General features: G+C 46.1%; 1 protein-coding gene across 1 annotated transcript in view; it reads right to left on the bottom strand.

The window, feature by feature from the left end:
- LOC141066950 (myomegalin-like) overlaps positions 1-23,132 on the bottom strand; it is a 397,502-nt gene that overhangs the window by 351,496 nt on the left and 22,874 nt on the right. Inside the window, exon 3 of the mRNA XM_073558018.1 lies at positions 16,534-16,671. Within this exon, the coding sequence (XP_073414119.1) occupies positions 16,534-16,671 (138 nt within the window). The remainder of the gene's footprint in view (positions 1-16,533; positions 16,672-23,132) is intronic.

Below are 23,132 nucleotides of genomic sequence, written 5' to 3'. Positions count from 1 at the left end.
CTGTACTTACAAGTAACATGTAATGGAGGATTCCCCAGACCTGCCGCCCCAACGCGCGTTTCACCGCTTCTTCCTCAGGAGGCGTGGCCAATAGCGGCCTCGGTGTTAATATTTATAGGAAATGATGTCATAAATGCTAATAGGCAATCAAGGCCAGGTCGTGTAGCGGCGCATGCGCAGATTCGGTGCCGTCATAAAACTGAGACACTCTCTCTGCGCTCATGGAACGCAAGCAACCAGGTGCCGCTTAGCAACCTAAGTCGCCCACAAATCCCGTCGGGCGCATCGAGAGATCCCTGACAGAGCCAACTCTGGGCATGCGCACCAGACCGCCTTAAATAGCTGCACATTACAGATGCCAATAGTCTAAGAATAAACGGACTGTGTGAATGTGTAAGTGAAACAAAATAAATCATCATAGTGAATCGCTACTATATCGGCCGCGAACAGCTGATTTAAAAGCTAATCATAAACATAGAAAAAGGAGACTATAGAGATATAAAAAATTATACCTCATAACATCATATTACAAAATATAAATATAATAATGTAGTGAAATAATATACTAATGTTGTACATACATATATAATATTTGAAACACAAAAAAGTATATAAAAAAATATATATGAAGTTTAGTTATTATTTGCATGGGCAATATTTTACACCAATAAAAAAGTGCAAAAAGTGACATGACAATTAGTCCGAAATAATTTCCCCTTTGGAAAAAATCCAGGTAAGAAATTCATTCTTTTCTCTCTCCAAATGATGGGGATTCATCTGTAAGGTCGCAAACAAAGGGGAAATTATTTCGGACTAATTGTCATGTCACTTTTTGCACTTTTTTATTGGTGTAAAATATTGCCCATGCAAATAATAACGAAACTTCATATATATTTTTTTATATACTTTTTTGTGTTTCAAATATTATGTATGTACAACATTAGTATATTATTTCACTACATTATTATATTTATATTTTGTAATATGACGTTATGAGGTATAATTTTTTATATCTCTATAGTCTCCTTTTTCTATGTTTATGATTAGCTTTTAAATCAGCTGTTCGCGGCCGATATAGTAGCGATTCACTATGATGATTTATTTTGTTTCACTTACACATTCACACAGTCCGTTTATTCTTAGACTATTGGCATCTGTAATGTGCAGCTATTTAAGGCGGTCTGGTGCGCATGCCCAGAGTTGGCTCTGTCAGGGATCTCTCGATGCGCCCGACGGGAATTGTGGGCGACTTAGGTTGCTAAGCGGCACCTGGTTGCTTGCGTTCCATGAGCGCAGAGAGTGTCTCAGTTTTAAGACGGCTCCGAATCTGCGCATGCGCCGCTACACGACCTGGCCTTGATTGCCTATTAGCATTTATGACATCATTTCCTATAAATATTAACACCGAGGCCGCTATTGGCCACGCCTCCTGAGGAAGAAGCGGTGAAACGCGCGTTGGGGCGGCAGGTCTGGGGAATCCTCCATTACATGTTACTTGTAAGTACAGTGCACCCGCATATTTATATGCATTTTCATTTGGGCCACAGTCTTAGTACTGGTAGTATTACATCGCTGTGTATCTATAAATGGGCAAGTCTAGACTGCTTTACCCAGTTTGTATGGGATATTTGTGTACCAGCACTGGAGGACGGTTTGAGATGCCATTATTAATATATTGATTAGCTCCCTATTTTGCATGAGCATTTCAGGCACTTTTAATAAAGCCCTATTATGTATTAAATTAATGAATAGTGGAGAATCTGTACTTTATATATATTTATATTGAAAATATTTAAGGATGCTTGTAGCTGATATTATTATTTTCAGCTAGCTCTTTATTGTTCATAGTGTCTATTTCAGGATTAACCCCTTGGTACCCTGTATAGTGGGAAACTCTGTCTAATATGTATTTTTAATGTATTCTAATAAAATTCTTTTTATATTTTTCCTAAATACTCGTTGTTTTTCTCTGCTATTAATTAGCTAGAAGAATCTTGCATCATAGTGTCGTATCTAGAGTTATAGAGGTGATTTGGTAGCATCCATAATTTTCCTTTGGGAATTTTTGATAATATTGTATTCTGTTTTATAACAGTTCTTGATCCCTGGATATGGATTTCAAGGCCAAGGAAAAGGCTTGGCAGGATAAAGCGTCAGATTTATTTAAACAGAGTGTTTCCACTAATTTTAATCTCACCCATGGTGACTCTAAGGATCTTATGTTGAAATATAAAAATCTTGTACATAAAAAAACCCGAATATGGTGGACTAAAGCCTCTTTGGACAATTACATCAAACAAAAAATTGTACCTCGTGGTTTAAGAGTGCAGTTGTATCCCACATTTGATCTGAATGATGCGGATCTTATGACAAAATGGGAAGCAGCTTCCTCTACCTGCTCTTTGTCTTTTATGGAGATAATAAATTTAAAAAATATCTCTATATTAGATGAGATTGATAATGAACTTAATCAGCTACAAAAAGATTTGACTGCTAAAATGAATGGAGAACAATTTGACAAGTTCCTCTTCAGTGTGAATCAGGATTTAGAAAAATGGGAGCAGCAAATCAGTTCAGCAAAATTAAAAAAGCTGCAGAGAGATTTACAGGATTATGACCAGAAAAAAGTTTACCGCTGGCAAAATAGAGTTCCTGGTAAAAATAAATATCCTGTATCTCGAAGTCCTTCGGTATCTTCTGCATCCTCTGTTTCCAGCGCAGCTACCACAAGTTATGAGACCGAACGATTTAATCCCAAACGGATGAAAACTAGGTTTGGGGCAAGAGATAGAAGTACCTCTTGGCAGAATTCAAAGAGGAGGAATGATCACCCTAAGGTAATCAATCTGTCTTCTCATATATTATCGCATGAACAGGTTGATTTGCTGGATAAAGGTTTATCCTTTTCCCCTCCGCAACCTTTAGATACATTCACGGCCATAAAGGACGTTCATCTCTTTGCAAGAAAGTTAATCTTGAAGAGATTTCATGAAAAAAAGAATTTGGGGTTACCGCTGGAAACGGAGGAGGAGAAGGAGGCCACTGCAATTCTTGAATCATTGGCTGAGGAAAACCATGAATCTAAAGTGGTGAGTTCATTCCCTTCTTATTTGTTTAATAAATCAAAAAAATTTCCCAGCATTAACACCTGTCCATCCGTTGATGTCTTTGTGAAATTGGTCACAAGAGATATTGAAAAAATAAAAAATGACTTTTACCCTAGTCCTAGCTGTAAAAAAGAAAGAGATATTATCAAAGAAATGCAAAGTTGGGACGATGTGATATTTAAAAGGGCCGATAAAGGGGGCAATTTAGTTATTTGGCCCCGTGATATGTATGTTCGACAGGCCCATAAATTACTTATGAATTCTAATTGTTATCAGAAACTAACGCATATTCCATTAGTGCAATATCAAAGGGAGCTAGTTGATATCATGATGGAAGCCTGGGAAGAAGGATTAATTCCAAAAAAATTGCTAGAAACCATTGAAAATTTAAAACCCAAGCTACCTGCATTTTATCTCATCCACCAAGATCCATAAAAATGTATCAGATCCCCCTGGCCGCCCTATAGTCTCGGGCAATGAGGGCTTGAGTGAATTAGTTTGTCAAATTATTGACCACTATTTAAAACCAATTGTTAATTCACTACCCTCTCATATCCTTGACACTACTGCGGCCTTAAGGAGATTGGATCAATTAAACCTCGGTGATGATATGATCCTTGTTACGGCGGATGTTGAGGCTTTATACACCTCCATCCACCATACACAGGGTCTAAAAGCCATTGCATGGTTTCTAGACAATAGCAATTTGGATTCTTCAATGTCAGGGCTCATTTTGAATCTTCTAGAATTCATCCTAACACATAACTGTTTTGTTTTTGATCATCAGGTGTACCTCCAACTACAGGGTACGGCAATGGGGGCGGCTTGTGCTCCTTCCTACGCCAATTTATTTTTAGGCTTTTGGGAGAGAGAAATTTTTCAGAGCTCCCCCATTGCCGGTATAGAAAAAATCCATGATTGGATAAGGTACATCGATGATGTTATGTTTGTTTGGGATGGTTCGGTTGATGAACTCCATGAGTTAATGTCGACATTAAACAAAAATGATTTAAATATCCATCTAACATATACATTTGGAAGAAAAGTCAATTTTTTGGATATAGACATCACAGTACAGGATGATGGATCTATCCTCACTGATATCTATCGCAAATCAACAGCGACCAATTCGATTCTTCATGCTGAATCGTCTCATGTAAAATCGACTATTCGGTCGATTCCGGTAAGTCAGTATCTTAGGGCAAAGAGAATATGCTCCACGGAACAAGCCTTTCAAAAACAGTCCAAGGATTTATATTCCAGGTTCCGAGAAAGGGCCTATGGTCATAGGCAAATAAGATATGCTTACAAGAGAGCACAAAATATGTCACGCAATCAACTTCTGTACAAAGAGAAAGAAGCTCGGGATGTAGACTGTAAAACAGTTAGGTTGATTACACCTTTTAATGAACAGTGGAAGCAATTCTCCAATGTTATTTACAATCATTGGGAGATCTTATTAACTGATCCAATTTTAAATAAGACTTTATCAAACAAGCCATGCATTACTGCCAAAAGGTCTAAAAATTTATCGGACCTATTAGTCCATAGTCACTTTTCATCAAAAAAAGAACACAGAGGTTTTTTGGGTGATATTCAGGGCTTTTTTCCATGCAGGAAATGCAAAGCTTGCACTAATACCATAAAAGGAAAAGAATTTCAAAATGTGGATCAAACTAAAACATTTACTATTAGAAAGTGCTTGACTTGCTCCTCGAGGGGAGTTATTTACTTGGCAAAATGCCCTTGCAATAAGATATATATTGGGATGACAACGAGAGAGCTGCGAATACGAATACGAGAACATATTCGAGATATCGAGAAGTCCAAAGAATCTGAGGAGGGAGAACAATTAAAAACCTTACCCCGACATTTTAAAAAATGTCATAATTCGGACACGAGTGGCCTTCGGATAATGGCCATCGATCAGGTATCTTTGGGAATGAGGGGAGGAAATTTGTTTAAAAAATTGTCGCAAATTGAAAGTATGTGGATCTATCGACTTAATTCGATGGTCCCTGGAGGTTTGAATGAGAGCCATGGGTTCGGGTCCTTTCTTTAAAGTACTTGGGTAATTTTAGTCTAGGTGTTTTCATTTTATTTTTTATTTTTTTAAATTGCTAATTTTTATTTCTATATTTTTATTACAGTAATTTTTCTAATGCCTATTTCCGATGTTTGCGACCTTACAGATGAATCCCCATCATTTGGAGAGAGAGAAGAATGAATTTCTTACCTGGATTTTTTCCAAAGGGGAAATTATTTCGGACTAATTGTCATGTCACTTTTTGCACTTTTTTATTGGTGTAAAATATTGCCCATGCAAATAATAACTAAACTTCATATATATTTTTTTATATACTTTTTTGTGTTTCAAATATTATGTATGTACAACATTAGTATATTATTTCACTACATTATTATATTTATATTTTGTAATATGACGTTATGAGGTATAATTTTTTATATCTCTATAGGCTCCTTTTTCTATGTTTATGATTAGCTTTTAAATCAGCTGTTCGCGGCCGATATAGTAGCGATTCACTATGATGATTTATTTTGTTTCACTTACACATTCACACAGTCCGTTTATTCTTAGACTATTGGCATCTGTAATGTGCAGCTATTTAAGGCGGTCTGGTGCGCATGCCCAGAGTTGGCTCTGTCAGGGATCTCTCGATGCGCCCGACGGGAATTGTGGGCGACTTAGGTTGCTAAGCGGCACCTGGTTGCTTGCGTTCCATGAGCGCAGAGAGAGTGTCTCAGTTTTAAGACGGCTCCGAATCTGCGCATGCGCCGCTACACGACCTGGCCTTGATTGCCTATTAGCATTTATGACATCATTTCCTATAAATATTAACACCGAGGCCGCTATTGGCCACGCCTCCTGAGGAAGAAGCGGTGAAACGCGCGTTGGGGCGGCAGGTCTGGGGAATCCTCCATTACATGTTACTTGTAAGTACAGTGCACCCGCATATTTATATGCATTTTCATTTGGGCCACAGTCTTAGTACTGGTAGTATTACATCGCTGTGTATCTATAAATGGGCAAGTCTAGACTGCTTTACCCAGTTTGTATGGGATATTTGTGTACCAGCACTGGAGGACGGTTTGAGATGCCATTATTAATATATTGATTAGCTCCCTATTTTGCATGAGCATTTCAGGCACTTTTAATAAAGCCCTATTATGTATTAAATTAATGAATAGTGGAGAATCTGTACTTTATATATATTTATATTGAAAATATTTAAGGATGCTTGTAGCTGATATTATTATTTTCAGCTAGCTCTTTATTGTTCATAGTGTCTATTTCAGGATTAACCCCTTGGTACCCTGTATAGTGGGAAACTCTGTCTAATATGTATTTTTAATGTATTCTAATAAAATTCTTTTTATATTTTTCCTAAATACTCGTTGTTTTTCTCTGCTATTAATTAGCTAGAAGAATCTTGCATCATAGTGTCTCTACATTATGCCCCCAGATTGGTGGCAAAAACCTGATGACAGATTCCTTACAAGCCCTTAGTACAATATCACATACATGTACTTGGTCACAGCTGTTAACCATTTTAATGCTGCTGTCAATCTGACTGTGGCATTTAAAGTGAACCTGGCTTGGCAGATATAAGATAAGGCCATCACCTTTCGCGGAGACTGGGTGGATGAGGAAGGGACGCATCATCCACACGAAGCAAGCAGGAGGGGGGCATCGCAAGAAGGGTGGCGCCGGACCAAGTCCAGCGACCCTCATCAGACCAGCAGGTAAGTATAATAAAAGTTATTTTTCTTCTCTTACAGGACGGGTTGGGGCAGATATACAGCATTATAGAATGCTGTATATCAGCCCTGAAAGGTGATGGCCATATCTTATATCGCCCAAAACTGCTGACAAGTTCCCTTTAAATGAACCGCGCCCAGGTGCTAGAGGTTGACGACCCCTATTGGCGTCCCATGACACGATTGCAGAACTCAAATGTAATACTGTGACATCTGGGGCATCCTGAAGTCCTCTGTCACTATCACTTTGGTCTTCCTCTAAGCTTCAAAGGAGGCAACAATTTTCACTATGTACTGCAATACTCTCCTCAAAACAAAACATATGTGGTATGGCCACGTGCATAGATGTCCACTCTGAAAATATAAAATTTATCATTCTGATCGGTAAATGCCTAAATAACATTAAAACAATAGATTTGCAGGTTTTTGGTCACCGCACCTCGCTAAAAAGTGCAATAAAAAAACAGATCTAAACGTGAGGGCAAAGATGTAGCTCTCACCTACCTCAAATCAATAAATAAAACTTCAATTCAAAGAAAGCCCAGATGAACGGCACCAAGGCTCTAATCCACCAGCAACAAGTCGAGGATCAATCACAGGCACACAGTGTGTAAAACACTGCTGGGAATAATGGTGCTCAGCATCAGAAAAAACATGCTAAATTTGTAAAAGAAGGAAAAAGATGCAGCACTCACCCAGATTTGCAATGCAGTGTTTCTGTACTCAACCATTAAATGTCACACAATAAAGGACGGGCAGATAACATGAGGCATGCAGGGAAAAAAGACGGACGACAGCTGTTTCACGCACACAGACGGTTCAACAGGTCCAGGTGTCACCCCGTCAGGGTTCTCTCATGGCTGCTTCTCCATACTGCAGACATTCATTCCCTCCAGGGAACTCTCAGGCACTTGCAGCCATTACTCACAGCGTCCACACGTGCTGTCAGGCAGGAAGCCCCATCTCAGCGGGACCTTCCACACTGGACCAACCAGGTCCCAGCATTCACTCACATATGACCTACCCTGGCCACATTATATGGTTCATAGCCAACCGGGTCACATGACTCTGACCTCATCACAGGTCCTTCAGGCATTTACACAGTCTTTACAACAGTGCTTTAAACACACCCCCTGGGTGAGTTTGTAGGTAACCAGGCCCGGCCATCTCTCTAGTTACCTGGAGACTTCTCCCTTACACATTGAAGCAACACCTCAGCAGTATCACTGCTGATCAACACATAAGTCTCCATCCCAAAGCCACCCACTTTGAGATACATAACGGCCATTCAGTATTCTGCCATTCATCCTTTCTCCTGGGACATCCACACAGCGCCCCCTAGCGAACTCAGTGGTTACTACACTACTATATATATATATTTATTTATTCAGTCGCCATGACAGCACCACGAGAGAGGGGATCCGCCCTTCGGGGACAGGAAACCTACAGCCATAAAAAGGGCGGCCCTCTCTCCCGCTTCAGTTGGTTTCCTGTCCCTGACAGGGGATCCCTGCAGACATACCTTGAGGATCACAGATGAAGACCCAGGCCTGGCGGCCGACTCAGGCAGCGGGGGTCCCCTGCCTCGGCCTGACCAGAGCCGTGGAAGCGCCACACGGCAGGGGAACTGTCAGTGCAGGCGGTGTAAAGTGTAGGTGGCCTCCAGGGGGAGAATCCACTACAAGATGGCTAGCGCCGGTACCGGGTGAGTGGACCCGGCTCCCTCTTCCTCCTCGCCGGGCCCTGGGGAGGGGGGGGCGCTGTCCCTTCTGCTTGGCGGTGCGCAGGCCGGAGACGTCCGCGCCATTGCCGGAGCCTACTTCCGGTTCAGGGGGCAGCCGACGGCATGGGGACGCAGCCAGATGACGCGGCCTGGTCGCGCCGTGTGACGCGCCGGTCGAGCGCTGCGGGCCGCGGCTGTGACGTCAGAGGTGGGCGCCTCTGGACGGGGCGGGCGGCGGCGGGGCGTGCATGCTTGGCGTCCGGGGGGCGCGCGCCCGCCGGGTGGGGGAGGGCGTCTCGCCGGCCCCCGCCGTGGGTGCGGTCGGGGGGAGGGGAGCATGCTGGGGAGGAAAGGTACTCGGCACTGATGGAAGGCACCTGCGAGCCCTAGAGGGGCGGTACCGTGGCTATTTAAGAGCTCGGGTCACAGGGGGAGCTGCTTCTGGCCCTGTGTCATCCCATAATGGCGTCGGAGGAACAGCCAGAGCCTCTGGAGCAGACGCCTCAGTCTTCAGAGAAGCCGGAGCAGCGTTCTAGTAGCAGCAGCCGTTCTGAGAAACATAGGTCTACTCAGAAGGAGAGACCTGAGAAATCCACGAGCCGTAAGAGTGTGGCGGCTCCGATGGACCCCCCGCAGAACCCTATACTACGCTGTTGTAAGCCAGGGTAAGTGAGCTACGAGAAAGTTAATCTGGGTGATTATCTGTTCCCCTTATGTCCCCTCTCTCCCATTCTACCAGGGAAAAAAATGCGCAGGGAAAAGCAAGCACAGACAAAGTGCCGAGTGCGGAGTCCCCCTCCCGGATGGTCAGGGAAGAAAACTCTGTAGACCCTGCATTCACAGCCTGGTCTCGGAAGAGACGGCTGACTTTTCCTCCAGTATAAGGGAGATAGTCAGACAAGAAGTCAGGGGTTCGGTTAGATCCCTGTCTCCGGCAAAGTCTAGAGAAAAGTCTCCTAGATCCCTGGTCCTAGTCTCCGATAGTAATTCACAGGAGCTAAAATCAGATTCATCATCATCATCTTCCTCGTCATCTGATACCAGATCAGGCCATTCCTGTTTCCCACTGGAGCAGGTCAATAATCTGGTAAAGGCAGTAAATACTACAATGGGAATTGAGGTAACCCCAACAGAGAGGTCAGTACAGGACTCTATGTTTCGGGGTTTGGACCAGAAAAATCGAAGGTCATTCCCTCTAATAGATAAAGTAAGTGTCCTTATTGCAAGAGAATGGAAAAAACCCGAGAGGAAGGGCTCCCTACCTCCGGCCTTTAAAAGAAGGTATCCATTTGAAGAAACGGCCTCAGCATCATGGGATAAAGCCCCAAGATTGGACGCGGCTATAGCAAAGGCTTGCAAAAAGACTTCCCTTCCCTTTGAGGATCTGGGTAGCTTAAAAGACCCTCTGGATAGGAAGGCCGACGCGTTCCTCAAGGGAACTTGGGAGACAGCAGCCGGAGCCCTTCGACCAGCAATTGCGGCCACATGCACCGCCAGATCCTTAAAGTTTGGTTGGACCAACTGGAAGAACAGATTAGGGATAAGGTCCCAAGACAGGACATTCTTTCCTCCCTCTCTACAGCTCAGGGAGCAGCGGCCTTCCTCTCTGATGCATCAGCGGACTCGGTAAAATTAGCAGCCAGATCCGCGGCCCTCTCCAACGCTGCCCGTAGGGCCTTATGGCTTAAATGTTGGCCAGGTGATATGCAGGCCAGATCTAAATTATGCGGTATCCCATGTGAAGGGATTTACTTGTTTGGCAAAGTTCTGGACGAGCTGTTGGAAAAGGCGGGAGACAGCAAGAAACGCTTCCCATATTTAGGTAGACCAGCTTTCAGAAGAGGCTCCTATAGAAGGTGGTTTGATCGTAGGAGAACCTTCAGAGAAAGACCCAGATATGACACCAGGAGGAGAGGTAGGGGGTATATGTTTAACACCCCTCGAGACCGCAATGATCCCAAATGACTGTCGGACCAGGTGGGGGGGTGGTTTCCGATCCTTCTACCCGGCCTGGTCGCGTATTTCAAATAGTCCTTGGATACGGAGCATTATCAGGACAGGACTAAAATTCGAGTTCCAGCAGACTCCGGGCAACAAGTTTATTCTAACTCCCATCCGTTCTTTGTCCACAGAACAGAAGGCGTTGGAGGCAGAGGTCTACGATCTTCTCCGGAAAGGTGTATTGGTTAGAGTTCCTGAGCTACAAAGAGGTAAGGGGTTTTACTCCCCCCTCTTTCTAGTCAAGAAGCTAGATTGCTCTTATCGCACCATTATTAACCTCAAAAGCCTTAATAAATTCATTAAAATCTACTCTTTCAAAATGGAGTCTGTAAAATCGGCGATTAAACTGCTATTCGGTGGGTGCTTTATGGTAGTCCTAGACCTTAAAGATGCCTATTATCATGTCCCTATACATGCAGAACATCAGCAATTTTTAAGGGTAGCCATCTCACTGGGTGGAGAAATAAGCCATTTTCTGTATACAGCACTTCCCTTCGGGGTGGCAGTGGCACCCCGAGTCTTTACAAAGTTAATGGTGGAGGTTATGGCCCATCTGCAAGAACAAGACATTCTCGTAATTCCCTATCTAGACGATCTCCTGATTGTAGGGAACTCGGAGTCTCATTGTGCCACCCAGTTAGGGAAGGTAATATCCAGCCTTCAAAAACTGGGTTGGATCATTAACTTTAAAAAGTCACGACTGCAGCCCACGAAAGTACAACAGTTTCTCGGCCTTACCATAGATTCTGATATACAGGAGTGTCGCTTACCAGAGTCTAAGGCTTTGAAAATTCAACATCACATACGTAGGGTAATAGATAATCCATCGGTTACCCTTAGAGGGGCTATGTCACTTTTAGGCTCTCTTACGGCGTGTATTCCAGCAGTACTCTGGGCACAACTACACACAAGAACCTTACAGTGGGACGTCCTACACAACACCCATCGGCTGGAGGGTTGCCTCGAGGGTAGAGTCACCTTATCTAACGTTACCATTCAGTCCCTTCATTGGCGGTCCCTAAGTTCGAATCTGCGTAGAGGTGTTCCTTGGATTAACCGAATCTCCCGAATTCTAACCACGGATGCTAGCCCCAGGGGTTGGGGGGCTCATATGGAGGATAATTGGGTTCAGGGAGCATGGTCTCCGACCGAACAAAGATTCTCCTCTAACCTTAAAGAACTGCTAGCAGTAGAACGGGCGGTAAATGCTTTCCTTAGGTCCCTACAGGGCGAACACGTCAGACTATTCTCAGACAACAAGGTAACTGTAGCCTACATTAACCACCAGGGGGGAACCCGGTCCGGGCCCTTAATGGATGTAGCGAACCGTATTTTCCAGATCGCCGAGCTGCACCTCCTATCCCTCACAGCTCTACATATAAAGGGAAAACAAAATCTAACAGCCGACTTCTTAAGTCGCAACAGGCTCAGACAGGGAGAATGGACACTAAAAAAGGCCATCTTCGGACAGATCGTGCACAGGTGGGGGCTTCCAGAGATAGACTTGTTCGCCAGCAGAAGGAACAGTCAACTCCCTCTGTTCTGCTCTCTGGATCCCAGAGAAAACCCGTACGCAGTGGACGCTTTCCTGATTCAGTGGAGCTTCAGCCTAGCGTACGCCTTCCCCCCTCTGAATCTGATTCCTATGGTGCTAAGGAAAATCCGAGAGGACAGGGCCAGTGTTATCTTGGTAGCCCCATTCTGGCCCAGGAGGTCAAGGTTTCCTTGGCTGAGGAAGATGTCTGTATCCCAGCCATGGATTCTCCCCGAGCTCCCGGACCTTCTATCCCAGGGTCCAGTATACCACCCACGAGTCTCCAATTTACATCTAGCGGTATAGAGTTTGAGGGGGAGCTGCTAAAGGGAAGGGGGTTCTCCCGGGGGCTAGTTAACACCCTCCTAATAAGTAGGAAAGCCTCCACAACAAATATCTATGCTAGAATCTGGAAAAAGTTTTTAGCAGTGTCAGGAGCGGAAGTCGATCAGAGAATCCGAATTGATCAGATACAGGAGTTTCTTCAGAGGGGGTTGGAGATGGGCCTAGCCACGAATACACTTAGGGTCCAGGTTTCGCCGCTAGGGGCCTTTTACAATTGCAACTTAGCGAGCAATTACTGGGTGACTAGATTCATTAAAGCGGCAGCAAGATCCAGGCCCATCATTAAAGACAGGCTGGTCGCATGGGACCTCAACTTAGTGTTATCAGCACTAACAGAGCCTCCCTTTGAGCCTATTGACTCCATTCCCATAAAGATCCTGTCATTCAAAACTGCCCTGTTGATTGCCCTAACGTCATCCAGGAGGGTTAGTGATCTACAAGCCCTCTCTAGAATACCTCCATACACCCAGTTCGGAGAAGATAGGGTCACCTTAAAGCCAGACCCTTATATTTACCCAAAGTCGCCTCGAAGTCCCACAGGCTTCAAGAAATAGTCCTCCCATCCTTCTACCCGAACCCTTCTAACCCGACTGAGCAGAAGTTCCATTCCCTGGATGTGAGAAGGTGCCTCCATAGTTACATTGCGGCCACGGAGCCATGGAAAAGGGACAATGCTCTATTTGTATCGTTTCAGGGAGCTAGGAAAGGACTTAGAGTGTCCAAGAATACCCTAGCTAGGTGGATTAGGGAGGCTAATCTCTTTTGCTTATACAGCAGGTGGGCTGGAGATTCCGGAAGGCATAAGAGCGCACTCTACTAGGGCGATGGCGACATCCTGGGCGGAGAGATCGGAAGTATCCATCGAGGACATATGTAAGACGGCCACATGGTCCTCTCCATCAACTTTTTTCAACCACTATAGATTAGATTTAGGTGGGTCCGCCGATCTCACGTTCGGGAGAAAGGTGCTTGAGGCAGCTATCCCTCCCTAGAGTTCTCCTCATCTCTGTAAATCTCTCGTGGTGCTGTCATGGCGACTGAATAAATGCTCAGCTACTTACCGGTAGCGGTGTTTTTCAGGAACCCATGACAGCACCTTCACATTCCCCCCCCCCCTCTGCTTTCACGTATTGGGTCAGCACCTTTACTTTATTTAAAGAATTACCCACAGTAGTAGGGACATGTAGTTTGACTGTACATATTTAAGTTGCTACTAACCAGGGAGGTCCTCTCATGCTCTGTAATCCAACTGAAGCGGGAGAGAGGGCCGCCCTTTTTATGTCTGTAGGTTTCCTGTCCCCGAAGGGCGGATCCCCTCTCTCGTGGTGCTGTCATGGGCTCCTGAAAAACAACGCTATCGGTAAGTAGCTGAGTATATATATATATATATATATATATATATATATATACATACATACAAGTTCTGTATTGCTGTAATCACACTGACCTGGAGAATTATGATTCAGAGCAATTCTTACCATAAAATATATGCCATGAATTGTGGGTTCAAGGTGCTTAATACACATCTAGATAAGTTCCCTAAGGGGTGTAGTTTCCGAACAGGTGTCACTTGTGGGGGGTTTCCACTGTTTAGGCACACCAGGGGCTCCCCAAACGCGACGTGGCATGCTCTAATTATTCCAGCAAATTTTACATTCGAAAAGTCAAAAGAGGCTCCGTCCCTTCCGAGCCCTTTCGTGTGCCCAAACAGCTGTTTTCCTCCACATATTGGGTATCTGCGCACTCAAGAGAAATTACACAACAAATTGTATGTTCCATTTTCTCCTGTTACCCTTGCGAAAGTAAAAAAATTAGGCCTAATATATACTCATCTATAAACTAAGATTTTCAGCACATTTTTTGTGCTGAAAACAACCCCCTCAGCTTATACACGAGTCATTGTCCAGAAAGCTGGCGGGAGAGGGGGAGTGGCAGAGTAGCGGCAAGAGCTGGCGGCTGTGGCACAGTAACAGCTGCAGCCGCCGGCTTCAAGAAGACATCTGTGGCACCCCAGAGTCCGGTGGCCACAGTGACATTGCTTCCCTCTAAGGGGTGATGTCATGCCTGGAGGCAGGAAGGTCCCCATGCCAGGTTACAGAGTGTACATGACAATTCCTGCTGCAGGCCAGAAAGGGGAGCATCCTTATAAATTCTGGCCAGCAGGTGGTTAGTGAGTCAGTAAGAAGACAGCTGAGAGAGTAAACAGGGGAGTTGTCATGGAAATGGGAGCAGTTGGAGCTCATGACAAGACAGAGAGAGACAGTAAAAGTTGGTCTATGGAGAGGGAAGGGACAGGAGCAGAGACAAGGGGCTCTGGGGAACTAAAATTGCATATAGTTGACCCCAGAGCGAGGCACTGATAAAAAGGACGCCAGAGTCCTTGGCTGGGCAGGAGCTGTACGCCCTGACAGCCGAATCTGGAGTGCAGGGGACTGCAAGTTCCTTAGCCACACTAAACACCTGAAGGCACGGCAGCAGACAAAGAGCTCGGGGCTGACAGTGAACAAGACCGTGCCCGTGATATTGGCTCACGCTGTCTGCCATACAGGCTACAAATCATCACGCAGGAGAGGGCCGCAGCTTAGCTACAAGCAGCAGGGACTCAAAAAGAAAATGCAGAAGGAAGGTCCCCAACCCCACCTGGCAGGGTTGATCCCCTGATTCCCTCCAGGAAAGCCGGACTCCATCTGTCATCTGTAATGTGGTACCCCAGATTGCAACTATTTTCAAGTAAAAGGTAAAGAAAACTGCACCTCTCTGTGTCCTTCATTTATTCTCTGCACCCCAACGTTCACCACCATCTGAACAATCAAATATATTTGCCCTGGGGTCCTGCTCTACCCGTGGGGAACTGAACCATCTTTGCTGCATCACCATCAGCCCCAGTGGACCAAAACCACAGCGTCGGTCACCCATTGCGCAACACCACGGGTGGCGTCATGATTAAACATCACATAACTTTCCTCTATTTTTTTACTGGACACCCAGGGCCACGGACCGGGTCACTGCCACTGTGATATCCCCTTTAAAGAACCTGACCGGCCCGGTATCGAGTAACCTAAGGCCCTGTGGGGCACCTCACATCATACTCACCCTCTTCGCGCTGTCGCTGTATCTCCGTTGTTCCGGCGCTGGCAGCTCTTCCCCTGTACCTCATTAAGGTAATGAATATGCACGCGTCTCCACTCCCATAGGTGTGGTGGCATATCCATTACTTTAATGAGCGGTACCACGTGACCACTGAGCACAGGAAGAGCTGCCGGCGCCAGGACAATGGAGATGCAGCAACGGCGCGAGAAGGGTGAGTAGGACGGGGGGGAGCCGAGCCATGCGGGACCGGGGGAGTCGAGCCATGTGGGACCGGGGGGGAGTCGAGCCTTGCGGGAGCGGGGGAACCGAGCCATGTGGGACCGGGGGAGCTGAGCAATGCAGGACTCGGGGAGCCATGCATACAACAGGGGGAGCCACACATAGCAGGACAGGATGTTGGGGAGCCACACATACCAGAACAGCTACAGGGGGAGCACGCATACCAGGACAGGACGGGGGGAGCCACACATACCAGGACAAAACAGGGGAGCCACATACCAGGACAGGACGGGAGGAGCCACACATACCAGGACAAAACAGGGGAGCCACATACCAGGACAGGGATAAGGGGACAACGCATACCCGACTTATTCTTGAGTCAATAAGTTTACCCAGTTTTCTGTGGCAAAATTAGGTGTCTCAGCTTATACTTGGGTCGGCTTATACTCGAGTATATACAGTACATTAAATTGTATAATTCAAAACTACATATCGTACTACAAAAAACAAGCCCTCATATGTGTATGCATCTATGGAAAATAACAAATATATGGCTCTTGGAAAAGGGAATAAAAAACGAAAGAGCAAAAGTGAAAACAAAGAGAGAGAGAGAGAGAGATAACAGGAGAGGCAGCCGCCTTCCTCCTGTAGGACGTTAGTTTGTTTGGATCTATAACACATATGCTACTTATCTGTTAGTTATGCTAGGTAGGAAAGGCAAAAAAAATTAGGACCTTGATAAGATCTTTGGACTCCTGCAATTTTTCTTGAAGTGCATGAATCTCCATCCCTGCTTTCTGCAGATTCGAGGCCTGCTGCTCCAGCAAATTTTCATGATGCAATGCATCCTGACCCTTTGTTTTAACCAGATTCTGTAAAGAAAGAATATAAAATGTTTAGAATTATATATTTTATTTTGGTAACTTTAGAGCAGAAAATAGAATTAAACATTCTCCTGCCATTATTCCAGGCAGGGTGCAACAATCATACCAAGTTTGTCACAATGAAAAATGGTCATTTGTTCCAAACCATCCCAAAAATTGCAACATATAAAATGTTTAGAAATGAGATGACTGCCTTGTTATACAGATGATCGCACCGATAGCTAAAAATGTTTTGTGCTTCAGCGAAAAAATGGGTCTGGCAAAACTGCTCCTTTGCCACAATAACAAGGGAGCAGACATATGCAATGTAACGGGATCCTTCTATCCCAGAGTTGGGGGTCCCCATACACTGGTGTTATTCCACGCTAACATCACTAAGGCCTGATTCAGCAAAGCAATGACACCAGAATTCTGGAGTAAACTGCATGTAACAGTCTCAAAACTTTAGCACAATGAGAAGTTGAGCAAAAATTTTGGCATTTTTAAGTTCATCACTGACTGGAGTGAGATTTCGGCTGAGGATCATGCAGGCGCACACCACTCCGATGCTCCCAATCAATTATACCGCGTGCACCTATTAATGAATCAGGAGTAACTGACTCCAACACACTCCTTCCTCGAGACAGGTGTGAAAAATCACTAGTCTTGATGAATCTGGGCCAAACTCTAAAGGGTCTGTGTCTGTCACACTAAGCGATATCGCTAGCAATATCGCTATAACATCACTGGTTTTGTGACGTTATAGCGATATTGCTAGCGATATCGCTAAGTCTGATACTTACCTCCGACCGGCTCCCCCGCTGGTTATCGCTGATCGCTCGAGAACGTCCTGGGCCGTTTTTCGTCGTCAGCTTCCTGCTGGGCTTCCTGTGGCGCCGACAAGCGACACGGGCGGGAGGACGTCAGGATCGCCACGTCTGACAGGTAAGTAGCGACCCCTGACCCCTGCTATGTCGCTGGTGAGATCTGCCTGTGTGGCAGCTCACTAGCGTCCACTTAGCGATGCACCAGCGATCCTGACCGCGTCATATCGCTGGTCGGGATCGCTGGTGCATCGCTAAGTGTGACAGTACCTTAAAAGTTATTACCAAGATCAAAAGTTACCATTTATCCATTGAGGACCTCTAGTCAAGTATAGTGATCGGCTCATTCTATCAGTCCTACAGATTACAAACACACAGGAGGTCAAGCATGGACACCTTAGCCCCATTCAACACTGGGGTCTGTGGAGCCAGGGTTCCAGAGCCCCCTTCTTGGGATTGCTGGGGGTGCCAGTGGTCATATCCCCAACGATCAGTAAGTTATCTCCTAATGATAGAGGATAATGTAGGATTCTGGAAATACCGCTTTAATCTAAATATTAAGCTACATAAATAACCCTTTTCTCTAGCCCAATAGCAATGTCTTAAAAGCAATTCAGAGCAATAATGTAATTTAATTAACCTAATGAGATCAGTGTAAGAAAAAATCCAGATAACCGGCTCAGACAGATCGCATTAACCATTTCGTGCTCAGATTGGTTCAGACCAAATTTCTGTGTTATGGTGTATATTTTCACAACTATGGACTTAATTCATGAAGATGTCACACCAGTCTTTTTGTGAAAAACAGCTTCAAAAGTTGTGGTCTACCTTACTTTCCAGTCAGAAACTGACTGGAGTAAAGATTTCTGGCAGAGAAGAATGGAGATGCATACCAGTGGTAAGACGCAGCTAACTCATGACATTGCCTCTTAATTAGGGGCATCTTACTCAAGTACACCCATCACTACAGCTGGAGCGTACAATGCCAGCTCACTGAATCCAGCCCTCTAGTGTTATTCATCCTAGAACGTGAGCAAGCGGAGCTTTCATGTCTAGAGCAAAACAATGATCCTTCACACTGTGGTTAAAAACATGCAGTCACATTTATTTAGTAATTGCAGTTATAAAAAAAAAAGTGCCGAGAGAGAGATTTTATCCAGCAGCCAGATTGGATTTAGGGTTAAACATGTAGCAAAAGAGAAAAATAAGGATCAGGACTAGTGTTGAGCTTTCCGATACCGCAAGTATCGGGTATTGGCCGATATTAGCTGTATCGGAATTCCGATACTGACTTCCGATACTTTTTTCTTATCGGATACCGGAATCGGAAGTTCCCATAATGCTATCAGCCCGCTCGCTTTGATTCAGCCAATGGGAATCCTCAGAAGTGTGGGCACATCCTGTTAGGCATGTAGGCATGTTAACTATTGGCATGGCTGTGATTGGCTGCTGAAATGATGTCATAATGCACTATAAAAGCCAATGCCACCGCCATTTCTGGTCACTCTGCTGTGAATTCAGTTAGGGACAGGCTGCTGTTGAAGACTGTGAGGGACAGTTAGAAATAGCGATTCTCAAAACAATATTGTGCTTTACCCAGGCTACATAAACCACCACTGTAGCTTGCTTTTCCCTAGAAGCAGTGTTCACAGCTGTCTGCAAGGGCTGTGTGAGGGCAGCTCACGCTGTGGAGTAGGTCCTGCAGCCACGTCTGGTTGTAGACCGCCCAGCGTGCCTCACTGCTGCCTCATACATATTTTTCTTTTTGAGCTGCTTATTTTTAAAAAATTCTATCTAGTGTGCTTCCATCCGTATCCATATACGTTGGTTGCAAACACTAGTAGTAGACAGCGGAGCCTTTCTGCAGCCTTTCAGTGCTAGTGCCCACTTAGCTGCACTGTTCACGGCTGTCTGAGAGGTCTCTGACTGTGTGTGAGTGCAGCTCACGCTGAGTAGTGTGTCCTGCAGCTACGTCTGGTTGTAGGCCGCTCAGCGTGCGTCACTGCCTCACACATATTTTTCTTTAATTGCAGCTCATTTTTTCTCCTATTAGTGTGCATCCATCCGTATCCATATACGGTGGTTACAAACACTCTAGGAGTACACAGCGGGGCCTTTCTGCAGCCTGTCAGTGCTAGTGCCCCACTTAGCTGCACTGTTCACGGCTGTCTGAGAGGACTCTGACTGTGTGTGAGTGCAGCTCACGCTGAGTAGTGTGTCCTGCAGCTACGTCTGGTTGTAGGCTGCTCAGCGTGCGTCACTGCCTCACACATATTTTTCTTTAATTGCAGCTCATTGTTTCTTCTCCTATTAGTGTGCATCCATCAATATCCATCTACATTGGTTGGTTGCAAACACTATATAGGAGTAGATAGAGGAGCCTTTTTTCTGGCTTGTGCCCTTCAGCTGCAGCCAGATTAGTATTACCCAATTTTTTTGGAGCCTCATCTTTTGCATTGTAGGTTACCTGCCTGCATTGTAATAGCTCCAGAAAGTTGGTGATACCCTGACTTTCAAATCTTTGGTCACATCCTTTTAGTTTTTTTCCCCCCAAAAAAAACAACAAAGTTCACCAAACACTACATTTGAAAGTTGTGTAGGCCACATTAGCTCCCATTAAAGTGTAGTCGACACACACACTTCATAAAATTAATGTTTCTTATACCTGTAACCAGCTGTTCAGGAATAAGCACACTAAGGCCCCCCTTTGTACTTTTCTGCCTATCTTTCTCAGTCTAGCAAGATGAAGAAGGCAGGGAGTAAGGCACGTGGGTGTGGAGTTTCAGCAGGGAGAGGACGTGGGGATTCTGCAGGGAGAGGACGTGGGGATTCTGTGCCTGCTGTTGGCACCAGTGAGTCAGCATCCCCCAGTTTTAGCAGGCAACAGTCCATTATGTGCAGCTTTGTAGGACCTCACCGTACCCCACTGCTGCGGGAGGAACAAATTGATGCCGTTGTCTGATGGATGGCAGCTAACGCATCGACTTCAATTACTTCCACATCCTCTCAGGGCCAGAGCACCGAAGAGCAACCATCTGTCTCTTCACCACCTGCCAAAGTGCCCAGGCAGTCAGAGAGCCCTGGACAGGAGCCATCACAGTCTCTACTTCTGTTCTCGGAATCTATTGGTTTGGAAAGAGGGGGCCAGCCAAGCAGCATTCCAGAATGTGAAGAGGGAGCATGCAGTGATGCGCAACTTCTTTGTCCCTCTGAATCTGAAGAGGAGGGTGGGCCAGTGTCTATGGTCAGCACACCTCAGTACGCATCAGATGATGATGAGACTCAGTTACCACTTTCTGGTGCGTACGGTGCTGGCGAGACAACCCAGGAGAAGCAGGTGTTTGAAGAGGGGAGTGTAGATGATGAGGTCCTTGACCCATAATGGCGTGAGGAACAGGAAGGTGGTGGGAGCAGCTCTGAGGAAGAGATTCCCCGAACGGCGAAAACCCGAGGGAGAGGGAGGGGGCAGACTTGGTTGCCTGTAGCCTCCACTTCGGCACCTGTTAGGAGCATTCCACTTTCAAAAGGCAAAAAGGGCGCTCCCAAGACTTGCAGTGCGTGGTCCTTTTTTGACACAGTTGCAGATGACATTTACTTTGTCAAATGCAAGCTGTGTCATCAGAGAGTCAAAAGAGGGAAAAATGTCAGCAACCTCAATACCACTAATATGTGGAAACATGTGCGGACCAAGCACGAGCTGGAGTTACACAGACACACTGAAGATGTAGGCCAAAGTACAGCACCACCTACCACCTCTTCAGCTCATGTTGGGGCCTCTTCCTCCAGCTCACACACAGCTGGTTCGGCTTCCCCACAGGATCGCCAAGGAAGAACCTCTGGCACTGTTGTCCGGAGACCCTGTGACATTCCACCCACAGCACCACGTTCCAAGTCATGCTCACACTCCCAGGCCACTCGGCAGCCATCGGTAGCACAGGCATGGGAGAAAAGGCGGCCATACTCGGCAAACCATCCCCGAGCATAGGCTCTGAATGTTGGCATTGCCAAACTACTGGCCCTTGAAATGCTGTCATTCAGGCTGGTGGAGACTGACACCTTCCGGGACTTCATGGCATTGGCAGTTCCACAATACACCGTGCCCAGCCGCTTTTATTTCAGCAGGCGAGCCGTCCCTGCCCTACAGAAACATGTGGAGGCAAACATAAAACATGCGCTACTAAACGCCGTCTGTAGCAAGGTCCACCTGACCACCGATGCGTGGACCAGTAACCATGGACAGGGACGATACCTTTCCCTCACTGCCCATTGGGTCAATGTTGTGGAGCCGGGTACAGATCTGGAGAGTGGCGCTCTACGTGTTCTGCCAACTCCACGGATTGCAGGAATCCAGTCTGTACATATTGACTCCTCCTCCTACTCCAGTTCCTCTGAAACAGCGCAGCAGGAGCCTGTTACGACCGATATGAGCACAGCCGTGGCCAAACGTCAACAGGCCGTACTGAAATTAATTTCATTGGGGAATCGAAGCCACAAAGCGCAGGAGCTCTGGAATGCCATCAAGCAGGAGAGCGACGTGTGGTTTGTGCCAGCGAATCTCCAGCCGGGCTTGGTAGTGTGTGAAAATGGCCGAAATCTGGTGGCAGCTCTTGGCCTAGGCAACCTCACTCACATCCCATGTCTGGCACATGTGCTCAACTTGATCGTGCAGAGCTTTCCGAGGGACTATCCGGATCTTGATGCACTGCTGCACAAGGTACGCATAGAGTGCGCTCACTTGCGTCGTTCCAGCACGGCAAGATCGCGCCTTGCTGCTCTGCAGCGCCGATTACGCCTTCCGGAACATCGCATCATATGTGACCTACCCACCAGGTGGAATTCAACTTTACATATGTTGGAGCGGTTGTGTGAGCAGCAGGCAGCAGTCATGGAGTACCAGATGCATAGGGCGCAAACAAGTCGCAATGTGCGCCGGTCACACTTCAGCACCACTGAGTGGGCCTCTATGAAGGACATCTGCTTCGTTTTGCGTGCCTTCAATGATTCCACGCGGATGGCGAGTGCAGATGATGCACTAGTCAGCATGACTGTCCCCCTTATCTGCATGCTTCAAAAAACACTGCAAGCACTAAGGAATGAGGTTTTGGAAGAGGTGGAGGATGAGGAGTCCCAAATGCCATCTGCTTCTGGACAGTCTGCGCTACGTGCTTCCTCACAAAGGCCTAGGCAGGGGACACTTTGTGAGGAGGATGAGGAGGAGTCGATGGAGGAGGAAGACATCTCTCCACAGGAGGGAGGTACACAAAGCTCTAGTCAATATGTACAGTGAGGGTGAGGTGATGCAGAGCAGGCAGAGATCACGCCTCAAGCAGGGGACAGCGGTTCTTTGGCAGTTGGGAGTCTGCAGCACATGGTTGACTTCATGCTGCAGTGCCTGAGAAATGACCGCCGCATCGCCTACATTCTCTACACGGCTGATTATTGGGTGTACACCCTCCTAGATCCTCGCTACCGGGACAACTTGCAAACCCTCATACCAACGTTGAACCGGGAGCGTAAACTGCGGGAGTACCAAGACACACTGGTGCAGTCCATCATGTTTTCCATTCCACCCGACAGCAGTGGTGCTAGTGCTTTACAAAGCACCTCTGTGCGTCGAGCCAGTGGAGGAAACTCTGCACAAAGAGG

The sequence above is a fragment of the Dendrobates tinctorius genome, unplaced genomic scaffold (genome assembly GCF_039654945.1).
Source record: "Dendrobates tinctorius isolate UK_male_01 unplaced genomic scaffold, ASM3965494v1 ptg000012l, whole genome shotgun sequence".
Classification (NCBI taxonomy): domain Eukaryota; kingdom Metazoa; phylum Chordata; class Amphibia; order Anura; family Dendrobatidae; genus Dendrobates; species Dendrobates tinctorius.
The sequence above is the reverse complement of the archived record's forward strand: the minus strand, read 5'-3'. Positions and strand labels throughout refer to the sequence as shown.